This window comes from Colletotrichum fioriniae (assembly GCF_027942845.1).
Source record: "Colletotrichum fioriniae strain IMI 355084 chromosome Unknown scaffold_15, whole genome shotgun sequence".
Lineage (NCBI taxonomy): Eukaryota > Fungi > Ascomycota > Sordariomycetes > Glomerellales > Glomerellaceae > Colletotrichum > Colletotrichum fioriniae.
The window spans coordinates 161,801-185,080 of NW_027076851.1; the positions used below are offsets into that span (position 1 = coordinate 161,801).

Below are 23,280 nucleotides of genomic sequence, written 5' to 3' on the forward strand. Positions count from 1 at the left end.
CCTATCGCACAAAGACTCAGAACGTTTTCGCGTGCTCCTCGATCGGTACAAGATCCCCTCTTCCCTTGAAGTTGTCGACAATATCCGCCTGCTCGGACAACATGAACCTATCTGTCTGGTTTCCGAACCTCGAGAGGACTCTCCATCTCGCAAAGTCTCCCGGGTTGCGCTTATCACCATGCGCCGCCTGGGGGTTCTCCCAGTGTCCTCTCGAGAATGAAATGAGAGTCGAAATCTTCTGCTTGGGAATGTCGTACACCAAGGAGCACACCGTTCCCGTCTCCTCCAACCAGTTCACCTGCCACAGTTCACCGGGCCGGATGCATTGATAAGTCGCAGTCTGGTAGTTTATGCGGCCGTTCATGGGCCCACCATGGATGGCATAGACGACACGGTCCTCGGAGAAGAACCACATTTCGTACCTCCACTTTTCCGGGTTGCCCTCTGCGTCTTCGGCATCATAGTCATAGATGAGATGCGTATCCCGAATGTCCTCATCGAAAGTTGAATCCAGTGGTGTGTTTGTCTGGAAGCGGGGAAGGGCCTTCTCAGGCGCTCTGTTTGAGAGAAACATGACTCGTGCTTGTAAGAGAGATGACGTTGAATTGGTGAAGATGTGGTTCGTGTAGAGTAATGAGTTCCGATGGGAAGGTGAGCTAGAATAAGTCTAGAATATCTACTTGTTCAATGTCCGAAGCAACGACTGGAAAAGAGGTAGTAGTCCGAATTGGTGTTTTATGTTGCGGATGTCCGTGGAGAAGGGGTTGTTCGCGGTGTGACGGATATGGTCTGCCTCGGCGGGTCTGTGTGGTGACATGTTTGACTCTTAGAAGGCTATTACATCATAAGCCGAACTTTCCGGCTTCGTCAAGCTCTTGCACCAAGCTCTTGCACCAAGCTCTTGCACCAAGGAAAGCTAAGACGGAGCTAATTACATTCCACGAGTCGCTAAAACCGGTTCTGTCGAATTAGGTTTCTGTGTCATTGTGAAGGTGAACTGCGTATTAAACTTGACTCTTGAGATATGGAAACATCGCTTCACTTCAAAGGAAAAGTTCTCTCCTGCCAACTCCTTCTCAGTCAATCCATCAAGTGCTTCGCCGTCCATCTTCCCAAGAACGAAAGCCTCTCCTATGAGCTTGTAAATTCAGGCTGCGATTCACGCCATCTCGCATCCCAGAAAGGCTGGAGAACGCAAGGGACGGAGCACCCGAAAAGAATGCACACGACATCGCCGACCTTGGAATCCAGAGAAGCTATTCCTGCCAGCTTCCTAATCTTCCCGTTCCCTTCCTCGCATACGATGTAGTCTCTGTTGAAACAGACAGCCTGTGCCCTCTTCAAATAATCTGCCCTGAGATCCGTTGCAGTGTCGCATCGTCGGAGAATTGTATTGGTGTCAATATCCCCAGCATCAGTGACGAGCGATAGACATTTCATGCAAGCTCGTCGATACCAGTCCGGCACTGCTTTTCCGTCTGCATCGCGGTCTGCTACGAGTGTTCACCAGACAGCGTCTGGGATATCTTGCGGCTCTGTGCTCGGAACATGGCCCAGACTAAGTAGAACTTTACTCGGAATGATACCGCCGTGCATTGGATGAAATTCCGAGACGACTCCCATAGACCGTCCTCTGATGGTGATCGTCAGGTTCATGTCGGAAATTACCTCCAATTGCGCGCGGAGGATATGTGGCGGAGAGTCTTCGGTCTGCTGAGGTGTCTTGTCTCTCCTGAATACAATGTTAGGCAAATCTCCATTTGAAGCGTTGTAGCAGTTGTTCCCAGGTAAGCCAAAAAGACTGTCCGCTGTTTCCCGTCCGCTGAGGCCTTCATTTTGCGAACGACACGCAGATTTCTCTCCCGTTTTAATCCATGACGGCATCTCCATAAGCTCTGGGTATTGCGCATCCGGCTGCTGTTTAAGCTCGGGGAGCGCCCAGTGACGGCAAATAATGTCCAAAGAATGACTCTCGTTGATGCACCATTTGGTGAACTTGGCGTAAACGTGAAGCAAGTCAATGCTGTAGTCGGGCTCCGGAGCAGGATTCCATCGATGTATAATTCGCTGGCGTTGCTGTAAGTTGTTGCTCAGCGAAAGTTTGCATGTCTCCATAGCCAGATCAAGAAGCGAATATATGGCATCTCTAGGGTCGGACGTTTCGAAAGTCAACAGTGAGCAGACTAGACTTTCAAGCCTCTGCCGTGGAGCGTAGATGTTACCGTCAACATGTCGTTGAAACATGTTGGAAAGAGCGTCAACCAGATTCCAGGCACCGAGTGACTTCATTTCCTTGATTCTCTCCTGAGACCTCTTCTATGTTGGATCCCGTTCGATCACCTCGAGAAAATGATCCAATTGGCGAACAAAACTGCTGACCGCATATGAAAAGTCCCCCCATCTCACTGTCTTGGAGCCGCATCGCACTTCGGCGCTCTTTGCAAGGGCCAGCTCTTGGATAATTCATCGACGCGAGAAGACTGGACGACGCATCAAGTGCAGAAACGCTAAACAATCTTTTGCGTGAGTATCTCCGAATACATCCCTCGTGTTGTTTTGGAGTATGAGGTTGATGAAATCCATGGCTCGATCAGTCTTGTCGTGCTCGTCTGCTGGTCCTAGCCAAATGGTGACGCTGGCTGCGGTCGAGTAGATCTGTCCCATGATTGCGACTTGACTTTGTTTCTCCTTGTGGTCCTTCTGGTTGATGCAAATGCGATCCACCCACAGGGCTACCTCTCGATCTGGAAGTCGAAATTCTTGGAGAAATGCGTATAGGTTCGGGTTGACACTCACTCGATCCCTCCTCAGAACGGAATGTGCAGCGTTCTTTGAGACGTCGTTTTCATGTGACTTGGAAACGGCTTGCGGTTCATAGTCCTGAGCCACGTCAATAAAGACAATCTCGCTCTCATCCCCAACCCCCCAATTGTACGATAGAGCTGTGTACCCGAAAACCTCGGGTTTTTCTATGGTCTCTTGGATGGAGACTGCTCTCAGCTGGATAATAACTTCAGCAGAGTGGTGTGCATTTGGTTTGAGAAACATTAAGCGAATCTCTCCCTGCTTTATAGGGCAGTCGCCGTAGTCGTATTGCTTCTTGTACATCTCGGCAGCGTTGACGGTCAGGTGTTTCTCCGCCGAATAATCTGTCCATGTATGTAGGTCATTCAGAAATCCCGTTTGTTGCCTTTTCGTGGACGGAAAGGATGTCGAATCCACTGTGCTAGAGCATCGCTTTCTAGTTTCGATGGTACTGCTCGAGTTTTATTTGGCAGAGGCAGAGGCAGAGGCCGTTGGGTCGCTAAGGCCTTGCATGGCTCCCTCTCCTAAGGAACTGGCTTCAGATATTGGGCCTAAAGACATAAAGCTTCCTAGAACGACCTCTTAGAAGGCTTGGAACAGGGCGGGTTTTTATACCTGAGAACTATATGAACAACATGAAGCCAACAATGAACCTTGCACAAAGAAATAGGCAAGTCGCTGCATAGGTCGAGATTTGAGCGACCAATAGGAATTTGCAGACAAGCAGTCAGATGAAATGCCAAGAAGCGCACAAAGCATTTTGGTGATGAGGAGGCCAACGAGAGTCACCCCCTGACATACGTCAAGAAAGAAGTGATATCACAGCATACTTCATGATGTCCACATCAATTTCGGCTCCAGGCATGAATGCATGATTTGCCTCAGCCAGCAATAAGTGAAACCCTCATTGCTCTGTGAAGTGGCTTTGGAGGCGTCGCCCTACATGTTACAGTCTTGCTAGAGCATCTTCTCTTCGATGGCGTGGAATAACGCGCGTCACCATCTCATTCTTTAGGGTCACCCTATCCCGACGTCCAACCCAAGCTTCTTTAACCCCGGATCTCGTAAGCTCCTGGTAATCCGTTTATCCCTCGTGCACGCCCTACAGTCTACTCCGGCCGTCAGATCATGTTCCACCAGGTATACGTGAGACCTCAGAATCGCCAGAGCAATCGGCAAATGCGTAAAAGAAAACAAGTACGTAAGAGCTGTACTCGAGGAGCGAAGAGTCGTGCAGTATTAGCTACTAGTATCCGGATCAGAACTCGAGCTCTCTAGCCGCAGCATCGGTCTTTCAAGGGAACTTTGGCGGCGCTGGGAAGTTTGACCACCGCTTGTATGTTAGATGCAAGCGTATCTCTTTATGCTAGGTGCTCTGATTAGTGGATTCCATAAGTTTGTGACCCGGGATAGAGTGCTCCCAAAAGTGTTTACCTTCAAATTCAATACAGTGAAAGGAACAGTTTGCCTATCCCCATGTCGACTCAAACCAAACCCGTTCTAACGAACTGCGAAAGATTCTCCGGCGCCGATTCTTACACTTTCGTCGCCAAAGGTGTCTTCGGAGTCGAAATTCGACGATGAGAGGTGCTAGACATGCTCTGAACATGGCTGATCTTGTTGATGGGATTGTTTATCCTGTAGAGAGTGAGGCCTTGAATTGGCTATTCTTGGTGTCAATGATAGAGCAAGATTTACCCCATAAAGTATGCTTTCACTCGTTGCTTTGTGGAAGAAGGTGGTGATGAAGATCATCGCGAGCCCAAGTTAGGCAAGTAGCCTGGAGTTTTGAGTGACAACATTCTGTTTATAGCTCAATTTTTCAACCCTATCTCCGATTCTCTTCGTACTTAACTACCCCTTCCAAAAGTCTTGGAGAGTTCACTCTCGTTGACTCGGTTCAGCTTTCGGAGTTGCCTAGAATATCTGAGAAACACGACAACAGCATTACAGAACACCTTGATAGTATCACGTTAAAGATTACAAGGGTATTGTTCTGCAATGAAGTCAGTGAAACGGAACAGGTGGAAGAAGCAACAGCCACTTCAGGCACCGAGATCATCTTCGCTATCTCGACTCGGCATGTCATGTACCTTGTCCTTTGTGATTCAACGACAGGCTGCGCTACTCGCGGTAAAGGGCGGCCGTCTGGGACACCTTTGTCAGCGTTGTCTCGTCTTGCTATGGCCTCGACAAGAGCCATTGTGTTAAACAAACCAATTATCGAGGTCAAAGACCTTTCGTCTCAGCAAGTCTTGTCTCGAGATTCTTTGGTGTTCTTTCCTGAAAGCAAGAGTCTATGGTAAGACTCCTCGGTGTATATCAGGAGCGAGCTGCTGCCTTCTTCCGATCCGGAGGTGTAAGTCACTCACACCAAATTACAAAAAAAGCCACTCATTCACTACAAGGAACTCAAAACCTACCATCAACAACCGACCCAATAGAGACTTGTTCAAGGTACCCAACCCCATCTTCCACCAAAAAGCTCACCCAAACCACAGAAAACCCAGCCATGTGCATGAAAGTCTTCGCCCTCCAACGCTGTCTCAGCCCCGAAAACGGCGGCTGCGGCAGCTACTTTGCAGAATACCTCGAACAGCGAGAATGCAACCACATGGCCCTCCCCGGCCTCCCGCAACACACCTGCCGCGCCGTCTGGGCCGGCTTCGAAGACGAGCGGAGCGCCAAAGCCCTCCACCGCGACGAGTACGCCAAGCGCGCCCACAAGCTCTGCGCGGACTGCCGCGTCCGGCACCGGCTCACCTACCTCGAGAGTGAGGCGCAGGCGGAGCGTCGGGGCGAGTACTCAGATCGTATGAAGACTATCATCGAGGACCTGACGCGGCGCGCGGATCTGGGACAGATGGAGTTTATGAACCGGGTGTATCGCGACATGTGGGATGCTGCGCTGGGGTATGTTCAGGGGATGGCGAAGACGACGGATGGGGTGTGGAATGGAATCGAGACGGCGCTTAGGCGGCACTTTGGGGACAGCGGGATGGAGATGATTGTCGTGGGAAGTCTGATCCAGGACTTGAAGATTGCAAAGAAGGAGTTGCTTGAGCGGGTGATGACATCAACGAGGGAGATGGCGACGGCGCTGGTGGGGCCGAATTTGGATTTCCAGCAGGATCTGGAGGCTGGTGGGTTTAGGAGCGAAGGGTACATCAATCAGGAGTGGAAGCTGCAGAGAAAAGCGGCTGTTGATGCTTCGAGAGCGAAAGCCGAAATTGGGGACTTCGAAAGCGACGAGGAGTTGGGGCGAGACTTCGATGAGTCTAGTCCGGTTGTACATATGAACAAGCCTATGTCTCCGAGGTGAGTGTAAGTAGAATGCGTATTGACTAACCTACCTCTATAGCTTGACAGGAGCTTGCCTCCAAGATGATAATACGGTGCTTAGAGATGTTGCGTCGAGTTGATTATATTCTCACTATGACGTTTGAAGATGTGATCTGTGTGCCCTTGAGTAATCTATAACGACTAGAAGCCATGTCTGTATAGGTCCCTGGAGATCACGAAAACTTGCAAGACTCGGTACGGGCCCAAGGCTATCCGCTAGGGTTTCGTTGAACAGGACCTTTCAACGCGCCGGGTCTGGACCGGAGGGCCCCGCCAGCAGCATACCCGCTCGGTGGAGCCAGCGGATCTCGACTCAGGGCCACCCAATTGCTGCCGCTACATGAGCCCTCAGCTCTCGCCGAATAGCAAGGATCCTGGACTCGCTTCAGTTTCTTCCACTGGCGTTGTGGCAGAGTGGTCTAATGCGCAAGACTAGAAATCTTGTTCTTTCGGGAGCGTCTGTTCGAATCAGGCCAACGTCGATCTTTTGCTTTTGCCGTGGGGGTTTTCGTTTGTGATGGCTGCTTGCTATCCTTTTGCATGTCAACGATCATTCAGGATGCCAGTATGAGTAAATGCAGACATAAATGGAATCTGTGGGCATAACGTGACAAGCAAGCATGTGCCAGAGATCAACATCCCGCAACCGTACGGCGTTGAGCCGCTCGCCTCATGTTCTCAGGGAGCTAGCTCAATGCGTTGATCTGGCACATTCCACCTCGCCCCAGGTTCCGAAGCTCCAACGCCAGATGCGGGCCGCCGCGTGCGTGCCGGTTATGGCATGTACGTATCGCATGTCGTCGTTGCCGCTGCCGTTGTCGTCGCGTCAAGTTCGCTGTGTAACGAGTCGGAGCAATTGTTGTCTCGTCTCATCAGGGACCAGGTGACGGGGCCAACGGCGATCATAGGGATGTGGGCAGCCATCTGCCTGGCTGGTTTCGTCTTCCTTTCATCCTTCTATTTGTCCCGTTGGGACGAGACGATTCAGTCGCAAAGGATGGGATGACGGGATGATCTGCGCTAGGCACCGCGGCATTAGGAAAGCTGCGGTTGTTGTAAAAGATTCAGATTTCTATTGCCAGAGACGAGAATGGCATCTCCTTTGCAGTGTGCATTGTCAGTTGTGCAGAGTTCAATGGCATGTGCTTTGCTATGCACCTGGTTGTACTTACATAAGCATACGGAGTAGAGTATCCTCATTTCCACACATGGTATTACGTAAGCCTTGAGCCTCGGTCAGCCGCTGTGTGAGATGACATAACCACATAATCTGGTGTCTCGAGCTCCGCGTCAGACCTGAAGGATGGTGGGGGTCGGAGAAAACGGGGCCATTAGCACAGGCGGATGGATCTCTGGATTCTGGAATGGGTGTGCTTCATTTCGCCTTGCGTCTGCCATGATCCAATCAGACGCACTCGGAGGGTTTCTGATGTGCTAAGGATGTCGTGTGGATGTCGATAGGTGGGATGGTTGCCCAGAGTCCAGATGAGACGAGACAAGACAGAGAAAGGGAGGAATGGAGAGAGGACCAAAGTAGCGACGAAAGACGAAGACGAGGCAGGGAGTCGAAGATGAGCCGTCTCTTCCGAGGACTGGGAGATAATAGCTGCCGCCGGGTTGATGCAGTCGGAAACCATCTCTGTTGCGTTGCCTTGGCTCAATATTGATTTCCGGGCAGACATTCGTACCGATGGAGAGGAGGACTGGACCCTTTCTTGCCCTTACCCGATGGCCTGCAGCAAACCCTGGTGCGCTTTTCCAAGATCCGTCTAGGATGACATGATGCCGACGGATGACATTGACACGGCTAGCCTGCAGCAGTGGGCGCGCCAGCCCGAGCGGTGATTCTATTCTCTCTCTGTTCTCTGCTCTCTCGCCCTGCTGAAATCCTTGAAATTGGGGTCCCGAGTCCTTGATCCTGGATGTTGGGTAACAATGATTAGTGCTTGCGAAAAGCCGCACGGCCCAGCAGACGAGGCCAAGTCCTGGAGTCCTGGCAGCAGCAGCCAAGGCCTTGGACTGTGAATGTCTGAGCATTTGCATCGTCGACGGTAGCGTTTTCAGCTGCTCCATAATATGGTGTTCTGTGACTTGAGAAGCTCGGCAAGATGGTAATTTCTTGAACGGCAGTAGTGATAAGGAGGGGATATGCAAAGTCCAAACAAACCAGGCCGTAGACGGACGGAGAGACAGAGATAGAGGCCTGACTGGTATGGCATGGGCATGGCATGGGCATGGCATGGACAAGGTTCTCCCACGCAGCCGCCAAAAGCAGCTGCGAGTAATACCACCTCACGTACTAAGAACCGGGCAAGGCATGCAACAAGAGCAGAAAAAGAAGTGGTGACAGCTAACGGCATCCAGCAGTCTTCGTGCCTGCCCAACCTGCTTACAGATGCTCTCCAATTACCTCTATTCGTTATCTACTACCTTTTTCTCCTTCATCTGTTTTTTTCTCCATCTCGTCATCCTGAACCTGATCCTACCATCTCTCACCACTACTTTCCTCCCACCTCTCTTCCCCGCCATACCTTGCCATTATTACAAGGTATTCGTCCATTCATTACTCCTTCCAGGCAGGCGTATGACTCGAGTTTTTCTTCTTTCAACATCCTCCGTCTAATGCCCAGCAAGCACCGTTACCAATAGCTTGCATCGAATCTCCAAGACATCCCTCCACCACTCCCACCGCCAGCCAACACCACTCACAACGCTCGCGCCTGCACACACGCATCCGACGCCGACGCAAACTGACGCTGATACACCATCGCATCCGAGCCAGGACAGACGAACTATGACTGCGCCTCTGTCTGCAAGGAGGTGAATGCGTCTCACTCAAGAGGCTGAAGACTGACGCCGTCAACGTCGTCTAGTCTCCTCTCCCAACACTACCCGTACCTAGTTCTGGGGACTATATTGGACTTGGAGGACTGGAGTCGCAAGCTCGATCCAGCTTCCCTTCGCTCGTTATCCGCCGACCTGTCTCCGTAATTGCTTCCTCCTCTGCGACCATCCGCCACCCCTGCGCCGGTGGTTTGGATCGCCATTCGCGCCTGAATCACCCATCCATCCAGTAGCTCGTCCGTCCCGAAACCGCGACGATGTTTTCCCATTTACGAATCCACCGGAGGGGACAGTCAAATCCCACTTCGCCAAACCCCGAGCAACCCTCGGCCACGGCTCCCTGGGATCCCTCGCTTCCCCAGCAGCATTCTCCCTTCATTCAGGATGCCGCCTTAAGCCCAGACATTCGACCCCAGGTTTCGACAACGAATTCCTCACTACCTCCCACCCTGCCGCCCATTCCCCGCGTCACCTCTTCCAGCTCCGAATCACCCTCCCCGCTCGAGCGACCGACTGTCGATACCAAGATCAGGGTGACGCCAGAGTCCAACACACAGAAACCCCAGCCGCCCGTACCTCCACCGGTGCGCTCGCCGTACAACGCAGACTCTGGCTTCCTCGGTGGCGTCGCCTTGCGCAAATACCAGCGCGAACAGCAGGAGCAACAACAACAACTCAAGAAACAACAAATGGCGGCGAAATCACCAGAACTGATCGCGTCCCCGGTTCTTCAAGGCAGCCACGAAAGTCAATTCACAAGGTCGAAACCTGCACCCCTGCTGATAAACACCGCCCCTCCGACGAGACCCCCACCACAACCCACGAGTGCCTCGAAACATGCCGGCTCCTTTGCGACCCCAACCGAGTTGCATCACCAGGGCAATACCCAGAGCTCACCCCAAGCTCAGTCCTATGCTGCCACTGGGCGACGCCCTGCAGGAACGAGACTGTCGAGCGAGCCAATTCGCATGGCAAACCATGGTTCCGATGCCCCCAAGGGCAGGAAAGGCCTGCCTTTTCTGAAAAATCCAATGTCAACACTCCTTGCACGGAGAAAGACAAGCCAAAATGCACCAGACTTGACGCCTCTCCCGCTGGGAGGAAACCCGTCATACGATCCTCGCATCCGCGGGACAAGAGTTCACGACTTTAGCGCTCCACGACCTCGACGAAGCCTGCCCAATAATGAGGGCCCCAGCCCTGCCGCGGTGCTAACCCCCGGGACGAAAGCACAGCCGCCAATACCTGAAGAGATGTCAGACTTGGGCCAGACGTCGTCCAGAGAGAGCGCAGCACCAACACAAGCGTTTCAACATGGAAGGAATACAAGCAGTGCTTCTGAATCCGGTCGCTCGGGCTCTGTCAGCGTCATATCACAGCCGGCTGTTGAATCCGGGAGCGGGTCGGTGAAGACAAGAAGCAGCTTGAACCTGGAGTCAAAACCTTTGCCTGACGTGCCGCCCAAAGACGATACCGCACCATCGTCGAGCTCGGCCTCTATCGTCTCCAAGAAGCCCTCGATTAGTGCGTCCTCGTTTCTATCTAAGAAAACACCCTCCACAAGAGCAAACCCTTCGAGACATGCTTCTGTGTCTGGGCAAGATGTCCTTTCCTCTGTGCCCCGCCGATTGAAGAGCACGTCTTCTAGATTCAGCTTCGACATGGTTGGCGCGGCAAAGCAGGAGAAGCTGCTTGAAGAACGACATCGTCAACGCGAACTTGAGAGAAAGACTTCCGACCCTGAACCCAGTGGACCTCGTGATTCTAGGTTCGACGACTTTGACGAGGACTTTGACTACGATGCGATGATGGAGGACGACGGGTTCGAAGAGCCGATTCCGATGAGTAATGATTTTGGAGACGACTACGGATACGAGGAGGATTTTGACGCGGGCGGCACAGATCCTTTGGGTCTGGACGATGGTGAAGACTTCGATGCGGCTGGAACCGATCCCTTTGCTCTTGATCCGGTGCCAGAAGTTGAAATCGAATTCGACGAGGATGCTGCAAACGACCCCGACAACGATCAAGAGAACTTTGCTGGCTTTGTCTTTCAACGATCAGGCCCTCCCTCCGCCTTGACCAGTCCACACAGCGCTGGTCTGTTAGCGACGCCGAGAGACGCAGACGGCAAAGTGATTGGATTCGCCATCTCGAGAGATACGCCAGATCTGAACCAGCTGTTGAGTCCCGGCTTTGCTCCCGATCAGAACCTGTCGCCCGCTACGACTGATTCGGCTGCCGAACTTCCGATCGACGGCTTGAATATTACCGATACGGAACTGCAAGATGAGGACGAAACGTTGCGCGAGCCAACCCAGTCTTTGTCGCCCGCTCCACTATCAGTCCCTAAGAAGGACGATCTCTATTTTGACAACGGCCTTCTCGATGAGTTGGAATTCGCTGGAGAGGGGGACGGCTCTTACTTTGACGAGTCCATCTTTGATCTGGACGATACAGACAAGTATGGCCGTCCCATTCCGGGCGCCTTTGCCAGAGCTCAAGCTGCCAGAGCTGCGATGACTGGTGGCGCTACCCGGCCTGAGAATAACGTGCAAGACCCCGATGTCAAGGTAGGCGAAAGTCAAGATGCCAGCGTCCAAGACGGCAGTGCCCCTGAGAATGTCAAGAGAATTTCTGACAGCACGTCACGTCTGTCTGCGCATTCCAATGTATCGCAATCGACGGCCCATACTTCCCTCAGCGTCGGTATGCCGGCTCCTTCTGTCGACGACTCAAAACGAGCCAGCGACAGCCTGGCTCAAGGCCAGGAATCCTCCGTAATGACGTCAAGCTTCTCAGCGACGGGCCAGGACAAGGTGGATGCTTATCAAACTGCTCTGGCGGCAGCAGCGTTCGAAGCCGCCGCTAACGGTCGATTTCGACGAGACTCATCACCCCCTCCAAGCGAGCTAATGTCGCCCAGTGGAGAGTCCTTAGATGACCTTCCACAGCATGAGAACATGGACGACTACGATGATTACGACGACACTGGGTTTCGCGAAGACCTGAATGATTACGATGTGGACTATGACGACTTCATTGCAGAGGCGAACGCCAGTGCCCTTGCCAACGACTCCGACGGTTGGTATGGTCAGGAGTTTGGGTTCTACTCTGCTCCTGTAGAGGGAGGTGGGCGCCACAGTAGGGACAGCTCCAACGGATCGGATGAGAAGCCTTTCGAATATGCTAACGGCGGCTTCTTTGGGCCGTCGGGCGTATCCCGAAGCAAGTCCGGGAGGATAGTATCTCGAGAGCCCAACCTCACGCCTATCACAGAGAGATCCGAATACTCGAATCGTAACTCGATCATGAGTCTTGCGGTCCCGCCTGGTATCGGTTCCGGGCCATCAAGTCTCCAGAGCCCCGGCCTGGCCCAACTTGCCATGATGGCTGATGGTGAAGATAATATGAGCCTGTCAGCGCTGATGCGGCTTCGTTCCAGGGCTTGGGGTGGATCACAGGCCAGTCTGGTCTCGAGTCGCGAGGGTTCACCCAGATCGGAGAGGGGTGAAGGTGGAAGCTCACCTTGGGGCCCGGGGCCTCACAATATGCTGGGCATACACGGCCATGGTCGCAAGAACTCGGCATTCTCTGTTCGCAGTCGCGACATGGATTCTTCGGATGCAGGCAGCACATCGGGCTCCCCTACTCTCACCATGTCCATGCCCACTTTAGGGTCACCGCCTCCGCCTCTGCCACCACTGAACCAAAGTCCTGCGGTGGTGATGAACTCTCCTCACTTCACGCACAGCGCGGCATTCGACCCCGTTCCAGAGTCTGACGAGATGGATGAGCTGTCAATCTCCAACACCATCTCCCACTCGGGCTTGTGGATGAAGAGCCCAGACACGGCCATGCATCCGAATCTCGTGCCCCGGATCGACCCGACGCCTCAACCTCAGCGGAGGCCCGGCATGGGTCACAAACACAAGGGGTCCGCAGACAGTATATCTTACATTAAAGAGGAAGAGAGTGGCGAGACCAGATGGGTTCTCGAGCGACGGTTTACCGCCGACAGCGGGGAGATTGAAGTGCAGCGGGAATTCGTCGGCAATGGTCAGATATAGGATACACGGCCTCCAGAATTACCCATACTTGATCAAGGCCGAGAAGACTGCAGCCGACATTACCGAATGATACCATCCGACAGCGACGGCGTAATTGTTTTGAACACACGATACCTCGAAGTAGAATATGAAAATTAGGAACTTAATGATGGCATACCTTGTATAGAGTAACCGGCTCAAGCTAAAGGCATTTACGGATGCAGTGTAGTGCTATGGTACAAGGCTAACGCCCGGCAGTCGAGTTGGAGATAGGATGACCAGAATAATTAATACTCTTCACACCTGCCGCCTCTCATAACTTGAGCAACTCACTATGGAATATTAAGATTCATGAAAGTTGGTTATGTGTATGCTAGGTCACCAATGTTCTGACCCCATGTACCTACTTAACCCAGAGTGTATTATCTCACGTTCTTTATTCCATCTATTTCATCTGATATAGCTACATTGGATCAGTGACGCTGCTATTTCATCCATGTTTTTGTCTCCTAACGAGTCGTCGATTGGCTTGAAAATCAATAAGAAAATTTCAGATGAACTTGATTGTTATGTACATCCAATTCCAATAACAAAATATCTACGAGAATAGAGCATCAACTCTCAAATACCCCCATTCATCCATCCGTTTGCAGCATCATCTCATTCCATCATATCTTCATCCTCAACATCGCAGTCGTCAACCCGCCACCTCTCCTTCCATCCAACATCTCACACCACCCCCTTCATCGCCAACTCACTTGGACGGCTCACCGTACGCATAACTAAAAGCAACAGGCGTCCCAAAGTTGGGCGAACCGTTACTATGCGTCCCGAGCATCTGCACCATGGTATACCGGCTATCATCGCACGCGCCCGCGCTATTCGCAGTAGCATGATACGCAATCCACGTCTGATCCCCCTTCGGACTCGCAAAGAAGCTATTGTGCCCCGTCCCATAATGCCCATTCCCACTACTCAACACACACCCGTTCCCCTTTGTCCACGCCGCCGGATCCGTCGGCGCCTTGCTCCCGTCCCAGGTCAACAATCCCAAACAGTACGACGCGGACCAGCAGTACGACGCAGAGTAGGCGAGGTACGTTTTCCCGCCAAAGTAGAGCGCCGCGGGCCCTTCGTTGACGGGGTGGGAGACGCGTTCCCAGGATTGCGTGGGCTGGGAGATGAGGGAGACGGAGCCCGAGGTGGAGACGTAGTCCGTGTTGAGCTTTTGGATGCAGATGGATTGGTAGGTTGCGCCGTGGAAGCAGGAGAAGACGAGGTATTCGCCGAGGGAGGGGGTGCGGAGGACGGAGGCGTCGATGGCCCATTCGTCGGGGCCGATGCGGCCTACGTAGGTGTAGGCGTCCCAGGGGGTCGTGCCGCCTGTTGTATGTTAGTGACGAAGCTCTCTCTCATGATATCCTGCCAAACTAGTAACGAGAAGGGAGAGGAGTGGGTGAGTGAGTGTGTGATGTAAGACGTACCCCTCAGAACATGCATCCTCTGATTATCCAAATTCGCGCTCCCGCCCGCCGTGAAGTAGATGTACCACCGGTTCCCCAGCCAGTGGACCTCGGGCGCCCAGACGTTGCAGCATCGCGAGGCGTCGGCGGAGGAGTAGACGACCTTTTTAGTGGCGGTCTTGAGCCCTTCGATCGTGGTGGAGCGGGCGATTTCGACGGTGGACCAGGTCGTGGAGAGGAGGTAGTAGTAGCCGTCGCCCGAGTAGGTTAGGAAGGGGTCGGAGCCTCCGGGGCGGCGGATGGGGTTTGTGAAGGCGGAGACGAGGGGTGCCGCTGCGAGGGTGAGGAAGGTGGTGAGGATTGAGAAGAGACGCATCTTGGGCGTGATGGGGTGGACTTGGAGTCCTTGTTCTGTGAAGGAAGAGGTTCGAGGGTGAGCCGGTGGGAGGACGTGATGAAAGAGGGAGTGGATGGGGAGATTTATATCGCTTGTCAAAGGTCGTTCATCATGGGGGCGTAAAGGGAAGGGGAGGGCATCGCCGTGTAAGTCATCTTCCGACACCATCGCATAGTATGGTGCCAGTCAAGTCCCCCGTGTAAGCGAGCCCATCAGACACGCCACAGGCTGCAATCATCCTGCCAATTTCGGGTTCATTCTCCTCAGAAGCCCCATTGTAGGCACGCAGTTCTCGAAAAAGAGGCAAGGGAATCAGTCAAACTCGGCGTTGTCTTCAGAGTGGACCGTTAACCTGCCGTCCACGGTCTGTCCGGCGAAAGAGAAATCAGCCATTCTGCCAAGATTCGAGACCGCAATATCGGAGGAGGTGGGGGATTGGTGGGATTAGCGGGCGTTGCCCCTACCGGAGCGGGGTCCGGGGACACCCCACGATGGACACCACTGGTACTGAAGATTGTGAATGCGAGCACGCGAGTCTCTTCCTTGGTGACTAGCTGATCGTGCAGTGACTGTATCGGCCTTCTGAGGAACATGATGTCGAAGTGAGCTTCCTAGTCAAACGTACGAAAACGTGCTCGTTTAGAGTTGATTTTGGATGTGCATGTGAACTGTTGTACTCCGCGCCATGGGGTCGCGTTTCTGGAGTCGATGGACGTTAAAGCTCAAATTCTCTGGGGCTGCCGTCGTGAGTTTAAGCTTACCAGGGGGGAGTTCATCAGCTCGCGTGTCGGGCTTGGGACTCCCGGCGAGTCGGGAGGGAGCGCGGAGTATGATTGGAGCGCTTGTTATCTGTCTTCACTTCTATCAAGAATTATGTGTCCCTGAAAGCGCCAGCCCGCCCGTCATGTGAAAGGTTGCCCATAATGCCGTCTTGGAAGTTTGGTCCCAGGTGGCCTTGGCAAAGAATATCCATCAATGATTCAATGCCTGTTCATGAAGTTGGAAAGTCGTGGTCTGGGAGCGATGATACGGTCGCTACCGAGGGCAAAGGGAAGATGCCGTGAAACGTTGATATTGTCCGAGTCGCAGTGGAGGTAGACGGCAGATGAGAAGTTTCTATTGCGAACCACAGATCAACCCCTCGAAATGAGGGTTTCTATATATAAAGGCGGAGAATGGCGCTTCTCAATTTTCCTTGACCATGACCCGTATGTTGTGATGAAGACGACTCTTTGATCATAAGATCCAAGAGATGATCCATGGAGAGGTTCCAGGTCATGCCATCCAACAGGTACTTAAACATCTACTACTACCTTGGCTCTTCGTCCCAAGTAAGCTCTCATATCTCTTAGTGTATTCTATATGCAATACACGTCGAGAGGTGATGGAGAAGGTAAGTTACCTTAAGATGGACAAGCCAACATTAGGCAGGGGCTGCGAATGGCGAACTAGACCCTGTGAGAAGGGCTGATGAAAGAGCTACTCGCCTCGTCTAGTGTGTCCCTCGACAAGATATGCAGCCTGCAGTTGTCTCTCGACTCCCGCCCCTTATGAGATACTTCTCTTGGGCTTTAGAGCTAGGCGCCAGTCTCGAGTTCTTTTATATGACTGCTGGCCCGGCTGATTGACGAGATTAATCCGTGTGCCCGGGCGCAGAAGGGAGGACCAGCAGCCAGACACGTATCTAGTATTTAAACCTGTCGCGCCTACCAAAGAGATTTCCTTTTTTGAACAGGTGTATAAGAATTCGAGCTTGGAAACGGAAGGCCAGCAACGTATGGCCTTCCTACGGGGTCAACCTGAGGCAGGTACCAAAAGCAAGGCAGGTAAGTTCCATGGAAATAAAATAAGCCACGGTCACTTATTACTATCACCACGTCCTTGCCTATTTAACGGTACTCAATGTGTAGCAAAGAAGGAATATGCCTCGAGAGATAATTAGTGAGAGGAGGGGTATTTGTCTATATCGAATTAACAATACTGGCGGCAGTAGTCACAATGATAGAAAACTCTAGCTGGAAATGAATTGGGTTCTTGAGCTACTGATGCCCTCGTAGAATCAAGCCATAAGTTGGTATGAGGGTTCAGACTTCGAGTTCACAGAGTTGAGAGCCCATCCACGGGCAGCCTATTATGTCATCCACCCGGGTAAAGTAAGGTACCTCCGGCCCTACCCAGGCACCTGCTGAGCTTCCGCAACGGCAAACCTCGGCCCCATCCGCCTCCGCCACCGGAAGCCCAAAGCCATGGGTGGCGCCGCTCATTGGGGAACCCAAGAGTGCAGCTGCCAGCAAGGGTCCAAAAAAAACAAAAAAAAACCGCCTCCCGCGCTGCACTGCACTGCGCTGCGCTCCGACCAACCTGCGTCGATGACATTGTGACATTTTTCTTCTTACCGAGCATTTTCGCCGTCTTTCCGAAATCGTCCATCTCCAAACCCGCACTCTTCACATCACCACCACCACCATCACCACTACGGATACCAACAACGACTCTACACCTCACCTCCACCAACCCCAACTTCGAGAATACAAAAAATCAAATCAAACGACAATAGCCCATACCATCACAACCCACAATGTCTCGCCTCCTCCGCCTCCGCCCCCTCCTCAACCTCTCAAAGACCTCAATCCCAACCCGCTTCTCCTCAACCTCAGCCTTCTCCCGCGGTCCCGCGCCACCGCGCCTCCCAGCAGACCAACAAGCCGAATTCGAGCGTCTCCAGCGCCAGGCCTCCGTCTCAAGCGCCTTCCAACACCTCGTCGAAGAGCAACCTGAATTTCCCGCCGACGCCTCATCTACCTCTGCCGACCCATCTTCCTCCCCAGTCGGCGCCGAGGCTACCACAACAGCATCCACGAGCGAACCTACCACTACCGCGACCGCAACAGCGACCCCCACAATCGCAGCAACGGACGAAGACACAATGCATCCAAACTACGTCCGCGGCGCCCCCGCAGAGTTTGAGGGCGACGTCAACCCGCGCACCGGCGAGGTCGGCGGGCCCAAGAGGGAGCCGCTTCGTTGGGGCTCTGGTGGTGATTGGAGCTACAACGGTCGCGTGACGGATTTCTAGATACCCGTGAAGAACGATCAGTTCATCTTTCTTGTGGGATAGATGTGCTAGGAAGTCGAGGCGCTTCTGAGGAAGAGGAGAGCGACTTGGTCTGGACAAAGACGATCGTTTCCTACGCTTTGCAAAGTGACACAAGAGGACATCGGCACATCCCCTGTTAGTCAACACGTTTAAATGAAGAGGACCTCTCGCATTGTAACATCAGTGTATAGTAACTAGTCACCGTAATCACATCAGGATACCGTCTCAAGACCTCGAACCACTGCAAGTATTCAAAAAGTATTGGGTATTATAACCAGCGCTACTCCTACAAAACTACTCCAACTTTGTCATCCGCTGCCCAATGCTCATATGCCGCTCGTCTCCAAATAAAGCCGTGATAGATATCCTAAGCAACCGGAACGTCAGAGACCTTGGCGGCGGCACCATCCATATCCATCTTGTCGTCATCGGCTGCCGGAGCGCCATTCGTGGTGACCCCGTTCGCCTTGGGAGCCGCACTTTGAGGACGCTCGCCGTCGATTCTGTTTTCCTTGTCTCCTTCACTCGGCGCTCTTTCTTCCTTGTACTCGCCAGGGGCGCGCGCACCTTGGTTCCTCTTCCACCAGGTGCCGGAGACGATCTCCCCTCGAATCTTGCTCAGGCGAAGCTTCTCGCGCTCCAGCTCAGCCCCATTAAGGCCTCGGCTGGCCGCGTGCATCTCTCCCATAGCCTTGCGCATTCGCTCCCGGCGGCCTTTGCCACGGAGACGGTTCTGCGTACCGGCGCCATTCGTGACCCAGCGAATACCCGTAATCATGTAGCTGATGCCGTCATGGACCGACTGTCGACCATTGTATCGTCCGCCAAATTCTCGCGATTGAATACCGAAGCGAGTAGTGCTACCGTATCTATCCAGTCGCGGGAGAACCACAAGGCTGACGTGCATATCACGATCGGCGGGCACAGTAACAGGGCCCGTCCTGGGCGGCTTGTCGAGGTATGTGGCCGAGTTGGCCTCTAGTCGGGCCTTCTCCTCCTTTTCCTTTTCCTTGCTGCGTCTTTTCGTTGCCGGAACTTCTTTTTCAGGAGCATTGATACCGCGATCGAGGTCCAACATTCCCACGTCCACATCGTCAGCCCATTCACCCCGAATCCATCCACCGTGAATGCAGGCAGCAACGACATCTGAGTCGTCTGTGTACACGTCTGTGCCCCATAACGCTCTGCGAGCCGTGATCTCTTCCCTCGCCGCCGAAGTGAGGTGCACCTTGGGTACCTTCACCGTGAGTGTGCAGTTCTCCTTGTCCTTGATGACATTCCAAGGAAGTGGCATGGGGGTCGAAGAGAATCCGCGGCCTGATGGAACATTTGGCAATTGTCTCGCGGGGCTGAGCTTGGGTTCATAGAGCACATCGCCCAGATGAGTTCGTGGCAAGTGTGCAACCGACTCGACCACAGCCTTTGAGGTCACAATCGTCTTCGGCTTGGGAGGAAGAACATTCGTCGGGCTCTGCACGGCCTGCTTGGCTGGCGTCTCCTTGACGTGTGTATGCTGATGCGCCGGTCGAGGAACATGGTGGTGGTGAGCAGCCGGCAAATCCTTCGCCAGTCCTGTCGGGGATGGGATGGGAGTGCTTCCCTTGACGTTCTTGAAAGGCGTGCCGCCACTGGGAGTAGGGGCGGGAGCATTGGCGTGATCGACAGCATGATGACCATGGTGGTGATGGTGATGATGGCTGTCGTCGTTAGTCGGTGTAGAAAGACCAGAGGGAACCGGGACGTACTGATGGTGGTGGTGTTGATGAGTCTTCGGGCGCTTTGCTCGACCAACAGGCGTCAGTCGTCCCGTGCTCTCCTCGTCACCCTTGGTGTCATCTTCTTTTAACTTCCTTCGCCTGCCCTTGGGTTTGGGCGCTGTTGTGTCTGGTCCAGACTCGTGCGCTGGGCCGTCTGTTTCGTCGCGTCTTGCAAGACTCGCGTTTGTGTATGGCGATGGAGTTACTGTATTGACAGGGCTGCCAGTAAGGGTGACTCCGCTTCCTATTCCGGAGAACATCTTACCGAACTCGCTCTTGATGCTGAGTTGTCCCGGTGGTCCTGGCTGTCGTGATTGCGCTCCTTGGACAGCTTGGGGCAATGGTGACACTCGTCCTTTCCGATTAATCTCTTGGACCGCCAACAGATTTCTCTGGTTATTGTTCGGATGCTCTTCAGCAGGTCGGTTGCGAGGCGAATCGTACATTGGCGGGCCATGAGGTGTACTGTATGCGACTGATGGAGGCGGCGGGCCTTCCTCGACAGGACGGCGATGCGATGGAGGCGGTTGCGCTTGGGGATGTAGGTGGTTTATCCGCCGCTCGGGAGAGTCAAAAGGCTGCTGCTGCTGTTGGGGTTGTTGCAGCTGCAGGGCGGCTGACCAGGCTGACCGGGCTGACCTGGTGGCCCAGGCTGGCCTGGAGGGGGCTGTTGAGCATGGTTGGGAAGGGGATACCGATCGTTGGGAGGCGGCTGCTGCTGGAATTGAGGAGCTGGGGCGGGATGGCCCTGAGCCTGAGGTGGGTAGCCAGGCGCAGAGGTCGGAGGGTATTCGTGATGCCTTGGGTGTAGTCCAGCGGGATCGTACGGTACCCTGGACTGATCAAAAGGCGGCTGCTGTCTTGGTGGCCAAGGGCCTTGTTCGCGTTGCTGCTCCGGAGGCCGAGTAAATGGCGGAGGCTGACCTCTTTGAACTTCCTGCGGCCGATATTCGCCCTGGTGTACAGGAGCTCCTCGACCACTGTCTCCTCCTGAATATGCTCTGTCTCTGCGTTCTCTTTCCCTCGCCTGCTCTCTTTCCCTGAACTCGATCTCATCCCGACGGTCCCTTTCTGCGCGGTAACGGTCATCAAAGGTCATGGGCTTCAGACCGGGTCTTTCAGGATTGTACTCCATTGAGCCTCTAGATATCTCCTCCCGCCTCGGATACATCTCTTCCGGTCCGTTGTTTCGACCCATGTCAGCAGGCCTCGGCGGCATGTTCTGGAACGACTTTGGCTGGCTCGTAGGCCTCGGCGGAGGGCCTTGGGGCATTCGGCTCGATTCTCTACCATCTTGAGCTGAAGGGCCGCGCTGGTGGTAGCCCTGCTGGGGTGTACCGTACCGCTGCATCTCGGGCGTGGTCGAATACGCACCCTGTGGTGATGCAGCAGCACTACCTCTCGGATCATACGGGCGCTGATGGTCTGGTGTCTGAGGTCTTCTGAAAGGCTGGTAGTCGGAAGATGCAGAGTGCATTCTCGGGGAAGCCTGCATCGTCGGCGCGAACGTCGGTCCCGAAGGCGCCGAGGTCGCTGGGGCAGGAAAATGCGAAGGCGGCGGCTGCGAGTCTCTTTGCGCTGCGGGAGGGCCACCCAACATGGAGGATATTGACATTGAACTGCCGGTGCTCCCCGTTCTTTGTATTGAGTGTAGCGAAGGTAGCTCGCGGCCCCCTGGGAATGAAGTTGGATGACCAACATTCAAAGGCGGAGCTCTTGGCACAGGCAAGCCATAGTGCCCCATCTGATGCGATCCCGGAGGAGGTGGATTCCCGGGCTGGGGAGGAGAGCCCGGAGGAGGCATATTACGATTCATCGGCGGGCCACCAGGTAATGAGGATGCACTCGGGTGTCGAGAGTGGCCCGAAGGTGGAGGAGGACCCGAGTTGGGCTCTTGCGGGAACGATCTCGGGCCCGATGAGTAGTATGGATTTTCTGAGGAGCGTCGCTGGTGCTCGGCATATGGAGGATTATTCGCAGGCGGATGGGAGACGGGTGGAAACGGCGACTGGTTCGGTGTTGATGTCGCGGTTGTGTTCGACGATGGAGGAAAAGGTGAGCGGCTGTACTGCGAAGCAGCGTTGCGCGAGAAGGGCAGCTGTGGCGGCTGTCTTGGATCCATCGCGCCGAGTTTTTAGCTCAAAGCCCACAGGGTGGATTGCACATAGGTATCGGAGGGTGCGTCAGCGCGACGGTGACTAGGGTGTAGTGGATGCTATCGCAAAAGCAGACTCGTGCGCGGGTGCGGGAGAGGATCGCTCGATAGGCAAAAAGGTATCGTTCGGTTATGGTCGCGGTGGTGACGACTCGGCAGGGCGGCGGTTGAAGAACCGAGAGCGTGGTGTTGTAGGAGGGTAAGGTTGAGGGTGAGAGGTAAGGTGAGGTGAGGTGAGGTGTGTGAAGCAAGGTAGGGAAGTAGGAGGGAAGGGTCGAGGAGCAGAGGAAGATCGCGACACACTGTTGTGTTACACGGACGCAGAATTATTTTGGATTCCCCTGGTCGGATCCTGTTTCGGTGGAGCTGGGCTGGCCGGCTGCTGGCATTGAACAGCTTGTGCCTGTGCTCACTCTCGTTTTTTTTCCTTCTCTTTCTTTTCCTTGGCCCTCGCCTCTTTTTTGCAGTACCTCGGGGGCCAGGGGGTGTGAAGGTCCAGGTGGAGGTGATGGTGGACTGGCGACAGGGTCCCGGTTCTTGTTGGTGTGGGTGGGTTGAGGAGATGGTGGTGTCTTGTCTTGTCTCTTTCGGGGATGGGGGGAAAGACTCAAGAGAGAGGTCAAGGTCAAGGTCAAGGTGACAGGGTGGTCCACCCTTGATCACTGCAGTCTGCAGGTGGTGGTGAGAGGTCAAGCTGGAGACGCGGCTAGGTCCAAAAGTCGAGTTCGACAATTCGACCTGTTGCTGCTTGTAGACTTATCCGTACCTCAGGTTGGGGGACTTGGGGGACTTGGGACCGTGAGCTGGTGACCTTGGGGCCGCCGCTGGCAAATGGGCGCAAATCAGCCGGAACGCGACAGGGATGCCGGGGGAGGTTCGTTCGCGCTAGTGAGACAGGTGGCCCCCCGTTGATGGGAAACGATGATGTCGATGCGCCGCGCCCGGGGAACGAAGTACGTATGGATGTTGTTTTCCCTGCCGCAAGCCGGTGGGCTCCTTTGTCGATTGACAGATTTGGCGTGATGAGTTGGTGAGGTTGCTTTGTTCGTGGATGCTCAAGTCGATTCGAAAGGGAAGGTAGGCTTTTACCGCGCCAGACTCGAGGAAATGTGGTGATGGCTTCACGTGACGATGCGGTTGACTAGGTAAGTAATCGGCTACGAACTTTCCTCGTGTTGATTCGGATGGAAGGAAAGAGCCAAGAAAGCAGAAATGAAGCACCTCAGGAAAGAAGGATCTGAGTAGGTACGTATTCAGATGTATGTTCCTTCCTGAACCGTTCCTTCCTGTCGAAGCTGCAGGGAACCCAGGCTGACAAGGTATTTTACGCCTCACGACGAACGCAGAAGCTCCTAGACAGGACCGAACGGC

At 53.9% G+C, this 23,280-nt stretch overlaps 7 protein-coding genes and 1 non-coding gene across 8 annotated transcripts; 4 read left to right on the forward strand and 4 right to left on the reverse strand.

Annotated features, from left to right (window-relative positions):
• Window positions 1-16: 16 nt before the first annotated feature.
• N0V96_010584 (uncharacterized protein) lies at window positions 17-574 on the reverse strand (the record flags this gene model as incomplete). Its single annotated transcript, XM_053189368.1, has 1 exon — window positions 17-574. The coding sequence occupies one exon, from the start codon at window positions 572-574 to the stop codon at window positions 17-19; it is 558 nt and encodes a 185-aa protein (XP_053053356.1).
• Window positions 575-5,317: 4,743 nt separating this feature from the next.
• On the forward strand, window positions 5,318-6,127 carry N0V96_010585 (uncharacterized protein; the record flags this gene model as incomplete). The annotated part of the gene is made up of 1 exon (XM_053189367.2): window positions 5,318-6,127. The coding sequence occupies one exon, from the start codon at window positions 5,318-5,320 to the stop codon at window positions 6,125-6,127; it is 810 nt and encodes a 269-aa protein (XP_053053355.2).
• A 420-nt stretch (window positions 6,128-6,547) lies between these two features.
• N0V96_010586 lies at window positions 6,548-6,629 on the forward strand. Its single transcript has one exon. It is a non-coding gene; the product is annotated as a tRNA-Ser (tRNA).
• A 3,943-nt stretch (window positions 6,630-10,572) lies between these two features.
• Window positions 10,573-13,061, forward strand: N0V96_010587 (uncharacterized protein; the record flags this gene model as incomplete). The annotated part of the gene is made up of 2 exons (XM_053189366.2): window positions 10,573-10,580; window positions 10,640-13,061. The coding sequence occupies 2 exons, from the start codon at window positions 10,573-10,575 to the stop codon at window positions 13,059-13,061; spliced, it is 2,430 nt and encodes an 809-aa protein (XP_053053354.2).
• A 733-nt stretch (window positions 13,062-13,794) lies between these two features.
• Window positions 13,795-14,879, reverse strand: N0V96_010588 (uncharacterized protein; the record flags this gene model as incomplete). The annotated part of the gene is made up of 3 exons (XM_053189365.1): window positions 13,795-13,918; window positions 14,027-14,423; window positions 14,525-14,879. 3 exons carry the CDS (start codon window positions 14,877-14,879, stop codon window positions 13,795-13,797), a joined length of 876 nt encoding a protein of 291 aa, XP_053053353.1.
• Window positions 14,880-17,478: 2,599 nt separating this feature from the next.
• On the forward strand, window positions 17,479-17,976 carry N0V96_010589 (uncharacterized protein; the record flags this gene model as incomplete). The annotated part of the gene is made up of 1 exon (XM_053189364.2): window positions 17,479-17,976. The coding sequence occupies one exon, from the start codon at window positions 17,479-17,481 to the stop codon at window positions 17,974-17,976; it is 498 nt and encodes a 165-aa protein (XP_053053352.2).
• A 388-nt stretch (window positions 17,977-18,364) lies between these two features.
• On the reverse strand, window positions 18,365-20,200 carry N0V96_010590 (uncharacterized protein; the record flags this gene model as incomplete). The annotated part of the gene is made up of 1 exon (XM_053189363.2): window positions 18,365-20,200. One exon carries the CDS (start codon window positions 20,198-20,200, stop codon window positions 18,365-18,367), a length of 1,836 nt encoding a protein of 611 aa, XP_053053351.2.
• Window positions 20,201-20,304: 104 nt separating this feature from the next.
• N0V96_010591 (uncharacterized protein) lies at window positions 20,305-21,354 on the reverse strand (the record flags this gene model as incomplete). The annotated part of the gene is made up of 1 exon (XM_065759002.1): window positions 20,305-21,354. One exon carries the CDS (start codon window positions 21,352-21,354, stop codon window positions 20,305-20,307), a length of 1,050 nt encoding a protein of 349 aa, XP_065612312.1.
• Window positions 21,355-23,280: the final 1,926 nt, after the last annotated feature.